The 20,751-nt window shown below is 40.0% G+C and overlaps 1 protein-coding gene across 7 annotated transcripts in view; it reads right to left on the bottom strand.

Annotated features, from left to right (window-relative positions):
- The window catches only part of TATDN1 (TatD DNase domain containing 1), a 41,253-nt gene that overhangs the window by 10,554 nt on the left and 9,948 nt on the right, over nucleotides 1-20,751 (bottom strand). For 5 of the 7 annotated variants that reach the window (XM_004743531.3, XM_004743530.3, XM_013051753.2 and 2 more), the window contains 8 exons: nucleotides 19,453-19,518; nucleotides 17,338-17,387; nucleotides 14,391-14,454; nucleotides 12,309-12,452; nucleotides 12,168-12,210; nucleotides 6,034-6,119; nucleotides 5,901-5,941; nucleotides 3,473-3,549 (listed from right to left, as the gene is read on the bottom strand). In XM_004743531.3, the coding sequence (XP_004743588.1) occupies nucleotides 3,473-3,549; nucleotides 5,901-5,941; nucleotides 6,034-6,119; nucleotides 12,168-12,210; nucleotides 12,309-12,452; nucleotides 14,391-14,454; nucleotides 17,338-17,387; nucleotides 19,453-19,492 (545 nt within the window). In that variant the 5' untranslated portion in view covers nucleotides 19,493-19,518. The remainder of the gene's footprint in view (nucleotides 1-3,472; nucleotides 3,550-5,900; nucleotides 5,942-6,033; nucleotides 6,120-12,167; nucleotides 12,211-12,308; nucleotides 12,453-14,390; nucleotides 14,455-17,337; nucleotides 17,388-19,452; nucleotides 19,519-20,751) is intronic. The other 2 variants (XR_006606176.1, XM_045078116.1) reach the window with 2 other exon arrangements.

Genomic DNA, 20,751 nt, shown 5'->3' on the forward strand with positions numbered 1-20,751 from the left:
CCATGCTTATAAACACTGATCTAAATACAGAAATATATATACTATGAAGAAATATTTTTAAATCAAAGCCAATTATATCTTTAGTAAGGTTTTCCATTTAAAGGAAGGCAGCTGCATGACTCCATAGTCAAATCTGAAACTTTCCCATTTTCATGGAGGAAAATATAATTTAACCCTTAGAAAACAGACTTTATGTCACAGGCAGTATAGATTAAATTACCATAACTCAAGAGACTCAGATTAATACTGCAATAAATTCAATTTCAGAATAAGAATAGAAATATTGACTGATTAAATGACTAATGTTAATTCTGAGTTAATACTGGAAAAAAGTCATATCATTAACTTAAAGCCAAATCTTTATAAATTCAAGGTCATATAGAAATCTCTTAAGACAAATGTACTAAATCAAGTTGGTGAAATAAAGACCTTCTACCCTCTTCCTTTAAAAAAGATTATTTAGAGAGCAAGAGTATGAGCAGGGCAGAAGACAGAGAGGATCTCAAGCAGACTCTGTGCTGAGCGTGAAGCCTGACTTGCGGCCCAATCCCATGACCCTGAGATGACATGAGCCGGAATCAAGAGTCAGGTGCTCGACTGACTGAACCACCTGGCCGCTCCTACTGTCTTGCTCTTAAAAATCATTTCAAAATAAGAAAGAAAGAAAAAAACCCACTTTTTTTTTTTTTAATGAAACTAGGAGATATTTCTGACTCCTAGTCACAAAATATACAGCAGAAAGTACATGGTAAAATGATAAATGATTGCTAAGGTGACTTAGGTGTCATGTGACTGTGGAGAGAGACACCGAAGACAAGCAAACCAACTGACCCAAGAACGTTCTAAGAACTGGAAGATCAAGGTCCTTAGGCTGGGATAAGGCAAGGGACTAAGTGGAGACTGTTTTAAAAGGTGGGGAACAGAAAAGCCAAAAGTGTCAGATTACTTCCAGGGAATGGGTGCAGAGAGGACTACTTCTGCTCCTAACCCCTGGCCTGAGAGAGAAGGGGAGAGGTTGTGCGTACAGTCTCTGGAAAAGCTAAATTAGAGACAGTGCAGCACAGAGGCATGCAGGGGGAAAGCCCGGGGTGAAAACAGAGACCGAAAGCTGACTGCTTGGTGAGCTCCCCTCTCCACCCTCATTCTGCCCCAGAACACCAGCACACTGAAGAATCCCGACCCTTTCCAGCGGAGATCAGAGGACCCCAGTTTGAAGAAACTGAAGCAACCCAGAAAGAGTCTGACAGGCTGACATTTAGGAATCCCTGGTGCGGTCGGCTGGCCTGCCGGGCGATGAACTGTCTCCCCAGAGAGATTCCAAGAGCTTTTTATCTTAACTTTTTAAATATAGAGCATAAGAATTGCCTGACATTTGAAGAAAGTCATGACAGGGACTAAAACAAAGAAAAAGGAACTCGGAGGAAATAAAAGCATGATATGGGAAACAAAAAAATAACTAAATCTATCTTTAGAGAGATAACAAGATGCATCTGCATCTGTCAAACCAGATAATGATAGGGAAGAGCTTTCAGATATTAGAACAAGAAGCTGAAGTTTTATTAAAAAGTTGAAAAATATTTTTGAAAGTGGGAGAAACAGAGATAGAAATTATAGGGGAAAAAACTGAGATCAGAGTATGAGCCGGGGAGGTCCAAAGAAAGAACAAGAGAAAAAAAAAATTCCCAGAATGGACAGAGATGAGCTTCTGGCTGGCATGGGCCAGTAGAGCGCGCGCGCACGAACTCTGAATGACAAACCCATCAAACACCTTTGTGAAGTCTAATAATTCCAGAGGTAAAGAACTAAAATAATCCACTGGGAGAAAACAGTAGGCCTACAGGGTAAGGACTAGAAATGAGGACAGCCACTGATTTACTGACATTAAACCTAAAAATGGAGTCCTGCAAACTCTCATGGACTTAATAGAAAATTATTTCTAGTCCAGAATTTTATGCCCAGGAAAAATACCCAATAGAAGGGTTTTTGTTTTTCTTTCATTAACTATTCAGGCAATCTTTCAAAAACAAAGTAAATTCACTGGAACATGTTCCAGCAAAACAAAACTGAATACACGGGATCAAAAATAAAGATTCCGTCGCAGAGCAGACACTGGTCCGAAACGGAGAAGATGGAAGGGTCAGAAACTGGGCAGATAATCTAAGGCCAGATTATCTAGACCCTTTTCCTCATGTGCAGAAACAGGAAGGTGTTTCACAGAGCTGCTGTAACGTGTGAGAAGGCTTCAGCTTTTGAAGAAAACCAAGTAAATAAAAATGAGGAAAACAAAGCGGTATAGCCTATGTTCAGCAGTCAACAATATCTACACAGACATAATAATGAAAACACTAGATGCGCATAAAACCGCAAAATTCCGAACTAAGTACACTGAGAAGCCTGTGAAGGAAAGAATTCAGGCGGTAGGAAAGTACTGGATGTAAGAAGGAAGATGCTCGTACTCCTTAACGGAAACAGAGAAGACGAATTAGAGAGAACCGCACACACTAATACTTAGACACATGATGATGAAGAGCTAAGTGGGCGTCTCTGGGAAAGCTGACTTACAAGTAGAGAGTATGGTGGGGAGACTGTGTCTAAGTTTTTCAAAACTACTTTATAGTCCATTATTCATGTATTCCTTTCCATAGTGGTTTACTGATTAAATCATTAAAATATAGAAGCAGCACCTAGGACATATAAATAAATCTGAACTCAACAGCAAATAATGTCATGGTTCTATTTCCCCGAGGAGATATTTTAGTAAAAAATAATGCAGTCAGCTAAGTGGTAGTTTTAAAGGAACGAAACACTGGGGAGGGACAGCCCAGGGAGCCAGTGGGGCCAGCAGACCACACTTGGCTTACGCAGGCTAGTGTGGTGTACCAGCAGGAAGGTCAGCGAGCGTGGAGGCAGAAGACACTGGTTCTCATGCTATCAGTTACTTGAAACCAGTTTCTTAACTTCTGAGAGCCTCACTGTCTTGGCCTACAGAGATCTATGAAATGATTATGTCATAGGGGCAGACATGCATTGTGTACATGCATACACAATGCTGCAAACGGGCATGTTTTAAAGGGATAAAATGACCCGAGAATCGACTGCAATGCTAGAGAAAGCCAAGCTGTTGATCTGGGTACAAAACTGTTTTCTGTAACTGCGATGCTGGGTTAGTGTACAACCTGCAAGTTTTCAGTAGGTTCTATGACCAAAGTGGGGCTTGAACTCACCACCCCAAGATCAACAGCCACATGCTCTACCAACTGAGCCAACCAGGTGCCCTATATAACTTTCAAGTTTTAACTGAAAGGAGTAATGGAGTTTTTTACTTGCAAGAATGGCATCATTTAACTTCTCACATACTTACAGAAATTCACAGGCCAAGATCAATGTGATAAACAAATACATTTAAATCCATATCTGCAATTCGCTGTAGAACAAGGAGTCTACTTGATATAAAACAAATGTAAGGACCTACCAACCATTAAATCCTATATAGAGATCCAAGTCAACCAAGGCTGCGGCTGCTTCCTTCGTACCATCAAAGGAATGTACCTAAGGACATACAGGTAGAATTTTATTTAATTAATTTTCCTTTAAAATCCTAAATGACACCAATAACTTTCTAAGCAGAAGTAGAGATGCATTAGGGTTTTTCGGATCAGAGCATTTCACATGCGGTGGCCCCTATGGTTTTATTTTCAAATCCAATCTCACAATAAAATGGGTCAACATCCCCCCTGATGTGAGGCAAGAGGAGAGAAGGCTTGCCCAGAACTTCTGTCCCCAGCTGCCTGATGGCTCTGCTCCAGCATTCCCGCAGCGCCGCCAGGAAGGGGACTGGTGCTGGGAGCCCCATCCTCAGGCAAAAGCATGAAGTTAAAAATGTTATAAAACCATGTAAATTGTATCTTAAAATGTTCAATTTTTACATTATGGGCTACTTTTTTCTAGAAGAGAGATGACTTAAGAGGACAAGTTTTAAGAAGATCGATCAAGAGTTGTAAGAATGTCACTAAAAAAACATGAACTGTTACACAGTTATATCTCAGGAGGCAGAAAGGAACGAGATGGTGTTCTCCTTCAAAGCTATAGGGATTAAAGCATAGTTTTTCACACTTTGTGTAATCAAAACCACACTTAACAATACTTCTTTAGGGGCGCCTGGGTGGCTCAGTGTATTAAAGCCTCTGCCTTCAGCTCAGGTCATGATCTCAGGGTCCTGGGATTGAGCCCCGCATCAGGCTCTCTGCTCAGCAGGAAGCCTGTTTACCCCTCTCTCTTTCTGCCTGCCTCTCTGCCTACTTGTGATCTCTCTGTGTCAAATAAATAAAATCTTTAAAAAACAAACAAAAAGCAATACTTCTTTAAATACACCTACAAGTGGGTGGTTCAGTTAGTTAAGCAGCCAACTCCTGGTTCCAATTCAGGTTGTGATCTCATGGGCCATGGGGGCAAGCCCGCTCAGTGCAGAGTCTGCTTGGGATTCTCTCCCTCCCTCCCTCTGCCCTTCCCCCGCTGATATGTGCATGCTCTTTGAAATAAATAATAAATCTTTTTATAAAAATAAACACACACACCTAACAAGTGATGTCATTAATGCGTTCATACAGCAAGCAGAGTCCCAAATCTGTTCTAAAACAGAACCATGTCATACAGCTGCCCAAAGAGTTTGCTCTTCCCCTCAGCATTTGCAGCTGACTAGAAAATATATCCTCCATTAACATCAAAATAATTTTAAATATGACTCTTCATAAACCATTTCAGAAAATTAGTTATATTCAGTGATTTTTTCCCCCCCAAGTAATTCCTACACCCAGTGTGGGACTTGAACTTACAACCCCAAGATCAAGAGTCACACATTCTACCCACTGAGCCAGCCAGGCAATATCTTCTTTCGAAAAAAGTCAAACATTTAGGTTGGATTTGTTGCTGTTAAGTAAATTCTTTAGAAATAAAAAAAATGGGCTAAGAGTTAGAACCATCAATCCCAAGGGCATTAATGAGAGCCTCTAAGCCTCTCTCAGTTCCCAAAGGATAAACTGCAGGGTCAGTAAACTACAGATACAAAAGTGCATAGCGGTGCAGAAAACATGATCGCTAGCAGTCCGTGAGACACGAAGTAGGGCTACAAACCTGGGAAAATACAGAGGACACTCAGCAGCACAGTGCAGGCATACAGTACGATACCCATAGGGAGTAGGTACCCTAAGTGTAAGTGCCATTTCCTCTTCCTTACTTGGACTTAGTAGGACTGATTTTACAGAGCTAGGTAATAGCTTTTCTGCTAGAGACTAGTGAATTGCTCCTAAAATTAGAGGGGAAAATGTGTGCGTCGGAGAGTTTTTCTGAGGCAGATTTTCAAAAGAACCCGTAATCCAAAAAAGACTTACAAAACACTGCTTTGGATGCCTGAGCTAAGGCAGAGAACATTGATGGGACCTAACTGACATGACCACACAGAAGCGTTTAGAGTAGAAGCATATTACAGAAAGGAGGGGTCTCAGGTCAGAGTGGTTAACCGCAAATGAGCACAGCTGACAAGAAATTAAGAAGGCAAACCTGAAGTGAGACTTAAAATATTAAAATCAGTTTATACCCTGCTCAGAATTTCAAGTGAAAACCACTGAAGAACAGCTGATGGAAGAGGCAGAGAAAAAGACCATCGCCCACACTCCTGAAACGCGAGTTCATTCACGGGGTTTTCTTGTGGACCAAACTCTATCATTCTTGTACTTTGAACAAAATAAATGTAATTAAATCTGTGTGACTTATGTATCGCATCTGGCCCACAGATTCTAAAGTAAACATGCGTCCTTCAGTAAGAGGGGGAGGAACACTGCTGATCCTGAATTACTTCGCCAACCTGAGGAACAAGGAAGCTTCTGGGCAACGCTTCTACTTACCACTCCCCCGACACACCGGTCTCTGTTTCTTTTCATTATGTCTGTGAATTAAAAACAAACCACTGTTGGCTAATACCTTGCTTGACTTCTGCAAAACTCTTAAATTCTAAATGAGATTTTAGCTTTAACTCACCCAAAAATTCAGCATGTGAGTTCCGACAGTGAAGAAACATTGGTAATTTTGTTTGTTCTGCCAGTTCAAACTGTTTTTCAAAGTATCTGTATGATGCCAAAAAAAAATCCTTGTTAATTCTATTTTAGTGTGAAAAAAATAACTGTTAAATATTTTTAAGTTAAAGGACTTTTATTATCTTGAGATTATAGGACAGAAGTAGTAAACTCAGACATTTAAAACACATCTGGCTTAGTCAAAGGCTTTTATAACACACAACTTCCTGAAAAGGACACATCATTTTCTGGGATTACAAAATTATTTTCAAAAATGTTGGTTAGCTTTCCATTATAACTACTGGGTAAATTAGGTAGCACTTTACTACTGATCACTAGAAATAGCTATAATGTTTATGTTTCCAGTGATGGGAGCTGTTCCTCAAATAATTACTTTTTTTTTTTTTACACATTTATCTGAAAGAAAGAGAGACAGCCAGAGAAAGCACGAGTAGGGGATGGGACAGGTAGCAGGAGAGGGAGAAGGAGCAGCAAGGAAGCTGATATAGGGCTCAGTCCCAGAACCCTAGGATCATGACCTGACCTGGAGGAAGACACTTAACCAAATGAGCCACCCAGGTGGCCCCTCAAATGATTACTTTTAACTAGGTTTTCCCACCAAACCCCAGCAAATGAAGCAGATACTTTCCCATCACCCATGGGATCCGTTCCCTGCAGCACGTGTTGTTAGGGAAGAGCACACACACCAGCAGCGTCTTGCCCGGAGAGCTGGCTGAGCACCATCAGTGGAAGTCAATCCGCTGCAGCCAGCAGCCTGGCACAGCTTTATTCTCAGTGTTTTCCATGTTCTGTTATATAAGGAATTACTACCACTAGATGCAGGGATTTATTAAATAAATGTAAATAGCACAAAAACTGAAACATTCTATTTTTCAAAGATATAAAAACTACATGATAAAATAGCAGCCGTGGGGCACCTGGGTGGCTCAGTCAGTTAAACATCTGCCTTCAGCTCAGGTCATGATCCCAAGGTCATGGGATCGACTCCACATTGGGCTCCCCACTCAGTGGAAAGCCTGCTTCTCCCTCTCCTTCTGCCTGCCGCTCCCCATGCTGTGTTCTCTCTCTGTCAAATAAATACATAAAATCTTTTTATTTAAATCTTTTAAAAATCTTTTTTTTTTCTTTTAAAGATTTTATATATTTGTCAGAGAGAGAGAGAGAAAGCGAGCACAGGCAGACAGAATGGCAGGCAGAGACAGAGGGAGAAGCAGGCTCCCTGCTGAGCAAGGAGCCCGATGCGGGACTCGATCCCAGGACGCCGGGATCATGACCTGAGCCGAAGGCAGCTGCTTAACCAACTGAGCCACCCAGGCGTTCCTTTAAAAATCTTTTAAAATCTTTTTTATTATTCATTTATTTATTAATTATTTATTTAAATCTTTTAAATCTTTTTAAATCTTTAAAAAAAAGATTTATGTATTTATTTGACAGAGATCACAAGTAGACAGAGAGGCAGGCAGAGAGAGAGAGAGGAGGAAGCAGGCTCCCCACTAAGCAGAGAACCTGACGCAGGACTCGATCCCAGGACCTCGAGATCACGACTTGAGCCGAAGGCAGAGGCTTAACCCACTGAGCCACCCAGGCGCCCCTAAATACATAAAATCTTTTTAAAAATAAATAAATAAATAAAACGACAGCTGTGAATATTTAGAGAGTACTTTATAAAAAGGTTTTTCAAGTGCCACATACCATTATCTCATCTGATCCACAAAATAACCTTTGAACAGGACAAGAGCTAGTGCCAAAGGATGTACGACCTCATCCAAGATCACAACACACTGTAACAAACTTGGACCCAGAAACTGAGTGCTCAAATTCCAGGTCTCAGCCAAAATGACATTTCCAAGAAGCTTCTTCTGGTCCCATAGCATAATGAAAATAGCCAGATGCAACATGGTGCGTGTTCCTGGCAGTCTCATTCAGCGCGGGACTCACTCATTCTCACTCAGCTCATGCAGCTCAAATGAAACTAGGAGTTACAGAGAATAAGGGTCTTATTTTCCTACAGGAGTTTACCTCTACTTGGCACCTTAATTTTAGGGAATAATTTCTTGGTGTTTAGTTTAAATCTCTTTTGCTATATATTCCTCTATCTTATCCCCTTGAAATACAAGACAATCATTTTCCTGGAGTACCCCTTTGTCCTCTTGAAAATGCTAAATTTTCAAATGAGACACACAAGTGCACTTCTTAAAGAGTTTTCATAATTTTGGTGGGTTTTTTTTGTCTTTATTACCCAGTGTTTCCCAGTGTGTAGGCTTTTAAATCACCTTTTCAGGTTCTGCTGGGCTACAGTAAGCAAAAATAATTTTAGTTAACAAAGTGCTGAAATTTCACAGGGCAGGAAACAGAAATGAAATCTTTAAAGAAAAGTCACTATTTCCATAACCTCTACAGAAATTGAAATGTCAGCAATGAAGTGTGCTCCAGTCATTACGTAAACTTTACCATGGATCTGGCTTCTGGCTACACACCGCACACTCTCTGCTTCACGCTCCCCATCTACGCGGATCGTTCCTTTCACACACAATTCTATGTACAAAGCCACACAACTGAACCACAGATTTACAGAATCTAATGATCGCCTTGGGAATAAGCCTGCCCATCACAGCAGGCAAAAGTACAAATTATGAAAATAACAGATGTTCAAGCAACGTGCCTCCATTATTCTGCATATGAGAAAAGAAAAGGTCCATACACTCAAGCTAGCTAGGTGTCTTAAGGCCAACTATTCCTAATGACACAGACTGAGAACTTGACTTGAAGTACCTGTTGTCTTTAAAGAAAAAAACCCACCATCCTAACTAGAAATAGCGTAAGTTACAGGGCAGCAGAAACTGGCCCTCATCAAGAGATTTCTCTGCTTCTTTTACTGTTTTTTTTTTCTTAGTTCATAAATGAAAAAGCACTGTTTACTTGAGTTAGATTTGCTCACTTTAGTGAAGCTGTAATTTGCTTTTGCCTGTATTACTGCTTCTTACATTTGAGGGTCAACAATAGCGGAGGACAGGGCTTGAAAAGGTCAGCTTGCGAGTAGCTGTTAGTAATTAAGACTGAGGCAACTCCCAAAAGCCCAGAGCCTCTGGACTGGCCCACGGCAAGGACAGCCTCACTCTCTCATCGCTGGGGTTCCCTAAATCCCCAAACGGTTCTTTTGAAATCTTGTCTGATGCTGGATTTCTTTTCCAAAACAGACCTGCAGTATTAACATTTTAAAGCCCCGGAAAAATCCCACAGCAAATTCTTCCCACTCAAGTAAACCGAGCTCTAAACTTGCAGCAAGAAAAGGGGATAGAGCATGGGGCAGACACTGAATAGACAGCCCAGGCTTCAAGGGTAACCCTTCCACAGCAAAGTCTGGCTTATTCCTTATTTTCATGCCTTTTGGGTTTTTTGCTCTTTAAAAAATGCTTTTCAAAAACCCCAAAGAAAAAGATAGTCTGTATTTTCTTTAAGATGAAAATACTTCTGAGATTACCACCACAGGCGCAATTTCTTGAGCACTAACTGCGCCCAGCCTGTTACTATGATGCGCTTTACATACCGAATGTTAAGAAAGGTAGGAGGTATTATCCCCATTTCAGTGATGAGGAAACTGAGATTTACAGACACACAGCCACCAAAGGCTGTTAGGGTTCAAACACAAAGCTGTCAATTCTCCGAGAACTACTCTGCACAGTTACAGTCTGCCTCACTTACCAGCAGGCCTCGGTATTCTTTGGCCACTGTGTCTACTGCACGTCAGTTCTGTCTTGCCTACTAATCCATCACACCATTTTCTATTTTTCTCTTCTCATACATCTTTTTCCTGACTGCATTTTTACTTAAAACAACAACAATAAGAACACCAAATCATACTCTGGTTGTCTTAGATGGTATTAAAGGACAGCTCAAAATCAAAATTCTTCCAAGAAAAGATCCAATAGTAAAAGCCGAGTTATAGGCTTTTTACTCCACGCTGCTCTGCAGGAATCAAAAAGACCCTTTCTCCTTATGAAAACTCAGTGAGCATTTACGGAGCACCTGCCAGGCTCGGAGAGTACTGCGCACGGTCGGTGCTATGGGCGCGACAGCACGAGTGAGGCTGGGTATGTGCCCCCAGAGAACTCGGACACCGGACACCGTCTGTTGTGGGACAGGAAGGCGGGACATGAATGTATTCCGGGACAACGTGAGAAATGCCGAAACAAGTACAGAGCACCACAAGTACCGAGCACCATGTGTGCAGGGAGGGAGCGTGGGCGGAGGACAGGGCGTGGGGGTGTGGTGTGGGGAGGGATATTTGTTTTAACAACAAACCAAATGGGATTCCTACTGCTGCGGTTTTTTACTAAATCCTTTGATGTTTTAGAATTTAAAATCTCAAACTGAACTAACTGCCCATCTTTTTAAACTCTGTCCCACACTTTAGTTTGTCCTTAGCTTCATCTCCTCTGGAAGACGCCCAGCTCACATCGCCTCACCTTATTAGCAAAGCCTTCCCTGACTCCCCCAGAAAGTCCTTCCCCCTGCTCTCCTACACCTTTTGTTAGCATTTTCCAACCCATTTTAATTACTTATGTCCTCTCTTATCTCTAAAGGCATCAGAACCAAGCCTATTCTTTGTATTACACTGAGGAGGCACCTGGTAATCATTTACTGAACGAGCACTGAGTTTAAACTCTTAGTACAGATTACCACCTGGGCAGCTGGCATCTGTGTTCAAGCATTAACTACATCCTGCTATATGTATTGTTTTAAGTTCTGATCTTAAGTTAATGGTTGGAGTATCCTCAGAGCAGTGAAAGAGAACTATCAATGTTTTCATTAAGACAAAAAAAATTAAGTTTCAAGTATGTAGGTTGCATTTTAGAATCAGTCTGAATGCATCTGGATTAAAGTCCTATGGCCGGAGGATCACTGTCACACCCCTGCCATCTGTCTGCTTCACGACATTCATCTTGGCCAAACACAGACTCTAAGGTGGAGGAATTAAGATCTGTGGGCTTCACCTACCAAACTCAAGCAGTCAACTATTTTTCAATTTAAATATGAGTATGTGAACTTTTAAGGTAAGTGAGTGACCTATAAAAATGATAGTCAAGGGCACCTGGGTGGCTCAGTGAGTTAAGCCGCTGCCTTTAGCTCAGGTCATGATCTCAGGGTCCTGGGATCGAGTCCCGCATCGGGCTCTCTGCTCAGCGGGGAGCCTGCTTCCTCCTCTCTCTCTCTGCCTGCCTCTCTGCCTACTTGTGATCTCTCTCTGTCAAATGAATAAATAAAATCTTTAAAAAAAAAAAAAGGATAGTCAAGAGAGGTTTAGGATTTAATAATCCTCCGTCATCAGGTGACTGTCCCGGAAGACCACAGCATCATAAATCACTGAACAGCTCTGAGAGGATTTAGTCTAATGTTCTATCATCTAGATAACGAATACATTGTTTCTGAAATGCAACAAAATGCTCATTAATAGACTTAAATTAAGTCTATGAGCTCATTTTTCTTTTTGGCCTATCACACTACCCACCAGTGTGCTGACTCCAACTTAAAGGTGTAGGCAGTGGGCTGTAGGAAGTCTACAAAGGTTGGGAACTTCGGAGTTTTCTGAGAAGCTTCCACTCTCCACATGGCTCCTATGAAAAGACCCTCACGTTCTAAGCTGACAATATCCAGAGCGAAGCAAGAGTAGGTTTTTCCTACTTTGGTGATTGATCCTATAATCTCCTTCTAATACCTCCTGCTCTCAAATCCTTTATATCACTGATTGCTCTTAAATCATTCCACTGGAATGGTTCCTGCATGAATACACTCATAAGAAAAAGAACAACAAAAGTCTCCATCATGTAAAACTCATCCCTAACTTCCACCATTAAAATTAAGTTAGATGGTTAATCAGTTGGGAACTAGATGCTTCCATCCCTTATGAATTCCATGCAGGTATGCATGGAATTTTTTTCACTTCACTTTTGATATACAAAGGAAAAATGCTTAATCCTGATGCTTAATCCAACTACATTCTGAACAAATAAAGGCAATTTTTTAAAAAATCACTCTTCTGATTTTACGATAATTACTAAAGTCAAAAAATTTCCTTACTTGAGCTGAGTATCTTTGGGACAGAATTGCAGTCGATCGAAATCTTTAAAAGACAAAATAAATAAATAAATAGCAACTCATTAACTTGTACAGAACAAATCTCTTTCAAAGTCACTGTAACAGGGCTAGGTTGGCACTTACCCAGTCCACACTCCCCGATTGCTACAACTTTCCCCTTATTGTTTTCAGCAAGATTTAGCAACTCCGTTAAGTAAAGATCAGGGTCATTCTTTTCAAATTCATCACATCTTGTAGGATGACATCCAACTGTACTGAAAAACATATCTAGCACAAAATAATGTCTTAGGATTATTTTCAAAATATTTTTCATATTATACTTAACATGCAAAAATGACAGAACAAATCATTTCAACTGGTTAATTTTTAATAATAGCCATAAACTATTTGAACTACAAGAACTGCATATGGTTAATCATATGATAATTTTTGGAACAGCTTAACAAAGCAGGACATGAATATGAAAATTGCCTTTAACATATTGGTAAAAAAAATTAATTCAACTTTCCAAAGTTTGGTATTTACCAAATCCTGCAGAATGGAAAATAAAACAATTTCTTGGAGAATGAAATGTCACAACCTAATTATATCTTTTATATTCACTATTCACATCACTGTCTTGTTTCATGTATTTAACATAACAAAATATATTTCTTCCCCTTAAAAAGGATGACTTAGAGGCACCTGGGTGGCTCAGTCTTTAAGTGGCTGCCTTCTGCTCAGGTCATGATCCCAGGGTCCTGGGATGGAGCCCAAGCCCTGCATGGGACTCCCTGCTCAGCGGAAAGCCTGCTTCTCCCTCCCCTCGCCACTCCCCCTGCTTATATTCCCTCTCTTGCTGTCTCTGTCCCTGTCAAATACATAAATAAAACAAACAAACAAAAAGGATGACTTAAAGAGATGGAATCTGTTTTTTTCATTTTCTTAAGATTTTATTTACTTATTTGAGAGAGAGAGAGAGAGAGCGCGAGCGAGCATGGGGGGAGGGGCAGAGGAAGAGGGAGAAGCTGGCTGTCCACTGAGCAGGGAGCCCAACACCAGGGCTTGATCCCAGGACCCTCGGATCATGACCTGAGCCAAAGACAGATGTGTAACTGATGGAGCCACCCAGACGCCCCGGGATTTGTTTTTCCAATAAAAAATAAAGCTCACTTATTTGGAGATCATGCTCACTTGACTGCACGGAACACAAGTATGAAGTCAAAAAGGGCTTCTGAGTGGCTTGGCCCTGAAGCCCGGGAGAGGCGGGGAGCCTTCTTCAGCCTCTCCTGCGGATGTTTACACATAAAAGGAGGCATTCGTTTTAAAGCAGTGGGGCCACAGGTATGGGAAGAGGAGTGAAGAGGGCTGACAAGGGAGCTTCAAGAACGTTTAAAAATGTCTCTCTTCAAGAATAAAAAGTATGGAAGACAAGATTCTTATATCCCCAGAGGCATCTGGGAAGGTGACTACTTTTACCTTAATCACTAAAAAAAAGTGACAGTGGGTCCTGAAGATAAGTATGCATTTTAGAAATATTTCCATAAAAATTAACTTTTAGTAAGTAAATCAATATTTTGAAAAATAACATGGAATGCCTAATTCTTCAATGTCTAGCACAAGAAGCACGCATGCCAAAACCCAAAACCAAAATAAGTTAGGTAAAATGAATACCAGATAAGGAGAGGTTTTCTGTAACTAGGATTTCCTTAGGACCAAATTCTAAAACTTCACAGATTTTAAATAATTGCAAAATGCATGAACATAAAGTGAACAGAGAGATTATATATTATTACTTGCATTCCTGGGGTCTTAAAACAATGGTCTGCATGATAAATATTTAATAAATGATCCTTCACAGTTAAAGTTTAAATAAAAAGCAACTCACATCTTAAGCACATTACAACATAGAAAAATCTTACATCAGGAATTTGTGAGGCTAAACTGTATACCCAGTGAACTTAACTCTCATTAACCTTAAAATAATCAAAATAATGGTTAAGTATGTGAGAGAGAGGGTTTAAGCAAACGTCTGATACACCGGTGGGCACTCAGAATTCCTTCATTTTAATCATGTCCCATTGCAATCAGTCTGTTTTCCTGTTATTTCGACAGTCACAATCCATTGTATTGCACCTGAAGCAGTTTTTAGAAAGACTTCTTCAAAATAACTCAACTCCTATTTTGGGTGAGTGGGGGGCTGGGGTAAAAGGAATATGAGGATACCATTTGTTTGTGCCAAATGCAGTGCCTCTTTACTGTCCTGCAGATTTCCACCTGTAATCATGAACTGAAAAAGAAAGAAAGAAAATAAGCCTACTTGAACAGGGCATCAACAACAGTTTCCCAAACATGCCTTCTTGCTGCCTTTTTCCAGAATGCTCTCTTTGACTATCACACACTTATTCTTCCTTTAAAATGTGGCTGAAAGGTCATCTCCTATTTCGAGTGGTCCCCAACCACCCCTCTCCACACACACATGCATAAATACAACACAGAATTTATCACTACTACCTACTAAAATGGATTCACATGTCTGTTTTTCCTGTTAGATCAAGAGCTCCTTAAGGACAGAGATCACATTATGAAAGACTGAATAACTAAAGACTTCTGAATTTAGAATTATGTTCATCTAAATTGGAGATTTAGTAGTGTTTATTAATTCAACAGTTCTCCAAGTGTGGTCCCAGAACCTCCAGGTAATGTGAGGGCAAAACTATTTTCATAATAACTCTAAGATGCTATTTGCCTTTTTCACTCTCATCAGCCCCAAGGGTGCAAGGAAATATTCCAGAGGCTACAGGATGGGTAACAGCACAACAGACTGACTGCAAAAACAGATACCCAAGTTCTGGAGTCTTCTATTAAGAGCCAGACATTCAAGACATGTTTAAAAAAAAAAAAAAGACAAAACAATTCCTCTCACGTCACTACAATTTTTTGGTTTGGAAAATACTTATTTTTCATAAAAATATGCTAGTTATATAATGGTTTACTATTAGTAGATACATATATATATCTTTTATTTCATTTATTTATTTGACAGACAGAGATTACAAGTAGGCAGAGAGGCAGGCAGAGAGAGAGAGAGAGGAGGAAGCGGGCTCCCTGTAGAGCAGACAGCCCAATGTGGGGCTTGATCCCAGGACCCAGGGATCATGGCCTGAGCCAAAGGCAGAGGCTTTAACCCACTGAGCCACCCAGGCACCCCTGTTAATAGATATTTTATATTCTTCTTAGTTCTAATTTTTAATATTAACAAATAAAACCCACAAAGAGAAAAGCTCTTTGGGTCTTCAGGAATATTAAAGAACGTGAATGGGTTTTGAGACCAAAAGTTTGACCATTGCTGAATTAACACATATTGAATTCTCTATAAGGAAATGTATGGCTCCTAGCAGAAAGCAGTCTTCTAAAGACATAGCCCTCCGGGTCCCCCAGCAGTGAGAATGACTGTATTAAAGGAGAATGTTACAAAGAGCGATGTGTGGGTGCCAGCTACTGAGGCAGTGCTGCTGAAGCATGCATCCTTCGAAAGAAGGGACGAACTAAGCACGCTAATGTAGATTTTTTTTAAGCACCTCCCTTCAAATGCCTCACTGAGCTAAAATGAAAAATTCCTTCAGAATTTTTAGGCCTCAAGAGAAAACAGGAAGAAGTACAAAAGATGAGCAGATGTTTTCACAGAGCAACCTAAGTTTCTAATATAATAGGCACTGAGTATCTATTCAGGGAACGCAGCCATTATTAAATGCTCAATTGCTTGTAAAACACATGTTAAGATATTAAAAAAAATACTGAGAGAACGTGACTGTTTACTAACACCACCTAATGCTTTAATACAAAACCAGGTGCCCTCATCTAGTATTTCAATTCTGTAAAATAACTCCTATTCAAGTCTACCTTTTGTTTTATCTATAACTTTCCCAAACAGATGAAAAAATGAGGACAAGGCTAGAGGAGTAACTTCCCCTCGCAGGTCACAATGACGACACTAGGATGGTGGTGGCTCCCGCCACAAACCTGACAGAGAAAAGGGTATTTACACGGGTACAATACCATGTGCTTTGCACTCCAGCTTTGTTTAACTCTCACAACAACTCCCTTAATTAGGCATTATTATCATTCTCGAATTACAGATGCGAAAAATGAAGCCTAGAGAGAAGCACCCATGTTACGAAGTTCTGAAGAGCGAAGTTGGGGCTGAAACCCAGGGGTGTGCGGCCGTAACTGGGCTTTTCATTACTACAACGTAACTGCAGGACACTAAGTTAGATTCCAATTAGGAACCGCATCCGAAACATCGGTGTGTATGTTTCAAATGCTAGGATTAAATTAGGATTAAACTACTCATGGCTGACACATGAAAATTCCGGAGCTTGGTATTTCGGAGTCTGCAGAAAAGCATTTTATGAAGTGATTTACCAAGCTGGGAATGACTGCATAATGAGAAGTGAATACTGGAACGTTTGTCTCTTCTTATCGTGGTGAACAGAGACCACTGCGCAGAGCTGGGGCTGCGAACTCAGGAGCCAGCAGGGTCCTCTCTCCCTCGAGGTAATTCAACTTAGAAGCTGCAGCTACCAAGTCTCCAGACACCACACTGGAGAACTTAACCTTATATATGCATATGTGGGCTAGCTTGGTATTTTTTTAAATACTAATTAAAAACAAGTATCTATTCAGAGAATTTGACACAGAGCTAATATTCATTTGCTTAAAACTCTCTTAAAAAAGTAGAATTATCCTGATAATCAAATTAGTACTATAAAAATTAAAGGGCCTTCTCAGTTGTTCAAAAGGGATATTCATACTGTAAAAGCTAAACTCGGTGATAGATACAGGTCTTTCTGATGCCTGCTGAGTTCTAACAAATGCTAAGTTAGGTTACAAAATTTATTCAGAGTTGCATCTTGAGAAGCCTGATAATTAAAATAGGTTTTAAACACTTTTATCAAAGAGACTTTGCCATTTACCACACTTCTGCTCACATAAGAACTAAGCACGAGGCTTGTGTCACTTAAGATTTGATGTTTTACTTCATTTACTTACTAATACTACTTGTTGATAATACATATCCCCAAATGCCAAGTGTGGCATGAGCTCCTTCTCTTCTATTCTACAGTATCTTAACCAGAATTTAATTTTTTAAAAAAACTTAACAAAAAGTTACCTTTTTAACACCAATCTGGACAGCTCTCTCTATTACATCTTGTAAGTCATCTGTAAAAAGCAAACCCCATATTAAGAAAACCTGGTAAAAGAAATTTTCACTTACTTATCCCTTCTTGAAAGAAAATTAAAAAACCAAATATACCAGATCAATATTGAGTACACATATAATAATAATCAGCAATAACCCAAAAAGAAAAGAAAAGAAACCCATATAAGGCAAACTAGATGCCTAGTTATCCATTTAATTATATTTTATTCTGTTGACCAAAGGGAGAAGAGTGACAAAAATAGGAGATTCAAACCAAAGGTGAATTTGCTCACTATGATTTAAGTCACTTGTCTTAAGTTCGAAACTTGTTGGCACTGTATTTTTTTTTTATATAAAAATAAAACAATCATTAAGATCATTATTTTTGGAAGTGCCTGGGTAGCTCTGCCTTCGACTCAGGTCATGATCCCAGGGTCCTGGGATGGAGCCCCGCATCAGGCTCTCTGCTCAGCAGGGAGCCTGCTTCCTCCTCTCTCTCTGCCTGCCTCTCTGCCTACTTGTGATCTCCGTCTGTCAAATAAATAAATAAAGTCTTTAAAAAAAAATCGTTATTTTTACTATAGCCTTTCAAAATATATCTGTAATGCCTCCCAAAGACCTCTTTATAAATTTTAGTTAATACAGTATTTCTGTAATTCCCATTCCCATTGAGGAAGGATAATTTTTATTTTGTGACAGTTTTTTGCTTTTCCCCCCAAATTTCTTGTTAAGTAACAACAAGCTTTAAGAGGCCTGAGGTAAATGGACAGCAAAAATCAAACAATTCTATCATAAAAATCCACTTATTAATTTCATATTTAATTACCACAGTAAATTTAGTTAGAATTCAATTATTTCTAGAATAGCTATAAAATTTCTTTTAGACAAAAACTATCATATTAGTGAACTTATACTAAGACAACTAGATCTGCTAAATATTATAAACCGGAGTCTTACTGATACTGATGACAATAAAACTTATTTCATAAACACATCCATACATGCAGAGTCACAGAGCATGAAATTTATTAAGTGCTACAAGGGCTTAAAAATCAGAATATAATTTATTCAATCATCTGTAGTACCTAACATCTTAGAAACATAAAGCAAAAACATTACCTAAACTTCTAAATGGAGGAGAAAGGGTAAGTTTTGAGGTAAGGCTTATGAAAGCTAATGCTGAACTTTCTTCTGTAAAGTGGTACCTGACACTCCCAGTATTTAGAGAGGCTTTCACTTAGTGTCACCTAGAAGCAATGAAATCAGCTCTGACTTGACTATTGGAATGTGCAGTTCCACTTCACCCAGACCACAAAACCAAATTTTCATGTTTGCATTTACTTAATAACAGGTACAGTCATTTTTGAGACAATACTTATAAACCAGTTTATTGGAGAAATTCTCCTTTCAAAAACATGTTGTCACCATCACTTACTGCTTCTTTGCTTCAGCTGACGAAATACGCTTTTTGAATGATTTGTATGAGAAATACAAGCCATTTTGCTTTTGGCTAAGCTTTCCATCAACCTTTGAGAAACTACTGTCTATCCCCACCCACCCCACAGGCATCTGGGCTCTGGCAGGACTTGGAGGAAAGGGGGAAGGCAAGACAGGGAAGCTGGGCAACAGCCCGCTTGCTCCTGACCCACATTTGTCACTCAGCTGAAAACATTTCCAGCTGATCAGCTGGAAACATTTCCAAAAGACGAGGTACTACAGTGATGTTCAACTGCACCTGATTTTTAAATTATGTACCCTAATGTTCAATGTTTAAAAGAGTAATCAGACATCAACTGCTGTTTGGCTTTTATGCATTTCTCTATTTGAAATGATAAACTTCCTCAGAGAAGGCGGCCTTGGTAACACTGTCATTACAGGTGCTTTACAAATGCTCCTGGTCGCTATTTACCTAAGCAGCTTATTTATGTTTCCCTTAGTTTATAGTTTAAAACTATATGCATCTAAGATGCATAATAAATCCTCTTAATATTTCCCTTGTAAAGTGGATTATGCTTCCTGATCTCCCTGAGGCAGACAACTTGTCTTCATAGGAAAACTATTCATCTTAATAAAAGAAACATTTACCTTGATGCTTCTGAACTCCTCTATAAATTCCTCTGAACATGGGATCTGTCAAGTTGATACCGATATCTGTGGAAAGCAAAAATAAATGATTAATTATAAGAGCTTCTATCTTAAACTTCTATGTTAAATAAAAGCTCCTGTTACTAAATTTTTCATTCACTCAAACAAAATCTACCACTTGTCACTGTGCTAGACATCTGGGATGAAAAGATGAGTAAGACAGATTTCTACGTCTCAAGAAACTCACTGCAGAACTGGGAAGGCAGACCCATTAACAGAACGTGAAGAAATAATTTTAAGTAGACACTGGCACTGTGGGACACAGATGAGGAACACCCAACCTAGTCTGGTAGATGGCCCAGAAGCTCCCAGAAAGAAGGGATCTCTGAACTGAATCTTACAGGGTAAGTTAGAGTTCCTCAGTAGAAGAGGGGAAACTGCAGACAGAGGACGCAGGAGCAATGAATGCATCTTGCATGTGAAACGGCAGTGACTGTGGACAGCTATCGGCTGTTCTGGCTGCTGGAGAGAAATGGAGGGAAGGGAGTGCCCCGAGAAGTCCGGACCCAGCTAGGTTACAGACATTCGTCTTTAAAATACCAGCTGCAACTAGAAGCACAGACGGCTTGTAGCAGAGGTGGTAAGATATCTCATTCTGGTATCTTTGGAGAAGGTGAGATTTGAAGGGGAGCAAATGGAGTCAGTATATCTCATCTGGAAACAGGCAAGAGCTCATATTTACAATGAGAAGAACCTGAACTGGGCTAATGTAAGTAGAGATTCAGAGAACAGAATAAATTATTTCATTATCCACCAAATACCATGAAGACCAAGTCTGTGTTGTTACTATGCAAGGAGTGAGGGGAAAGGACTAAGACCCAACATATGGTCCCTGCCCTCCAGGAATTCATGGTCGCTACAGGAACTACAAATACACTTTGTGATAATATGGTGGACTAAGCAACACAAGGCAGGAAGGTTTTTCTTTATTCCTATGTTCCTGATACCCAGCATAATGGTTGCCACACAGTAGGAGCGCTAAACGTGTTAAGTCTATAAAGAATTGCTACGTGCTTGGGAGCACAGAAAGGGGGCAGTAACAGTTCTGGCAAAGATGACGAGACAAGCCTCCCAGCAGAGGCGGATCTTTAACAGAGCTCAAGCTTACAAGCTGACAGATGGAAAGGGCATGGACAGCATGGACCAGTGTAGGCACCTGCTGGATCTGGGCACAGGAAGAATCGTGCCTACAGAGCAGTGGTCCTTAGTGGAGAGCCATCCTGCAGCTCCTTCTCCTTC

Source organism: Mustela putorius, unplaced genomic scaffold (genome assembly GCF_011764305.1).
Source record: "Mustela putorius furo isolate JIRA1106 unplaced genomic scaffold, ASM1176430v1.1 tig00000228_pilon_pilon_pilon, whole genome shotgun sequence".
Classification (NCBI taxonomy): Eukaryota; Metazoa; Chordata; class Mammalia; order Carnivora; family Mustelidae; genus Mustela; species Mustela putorius.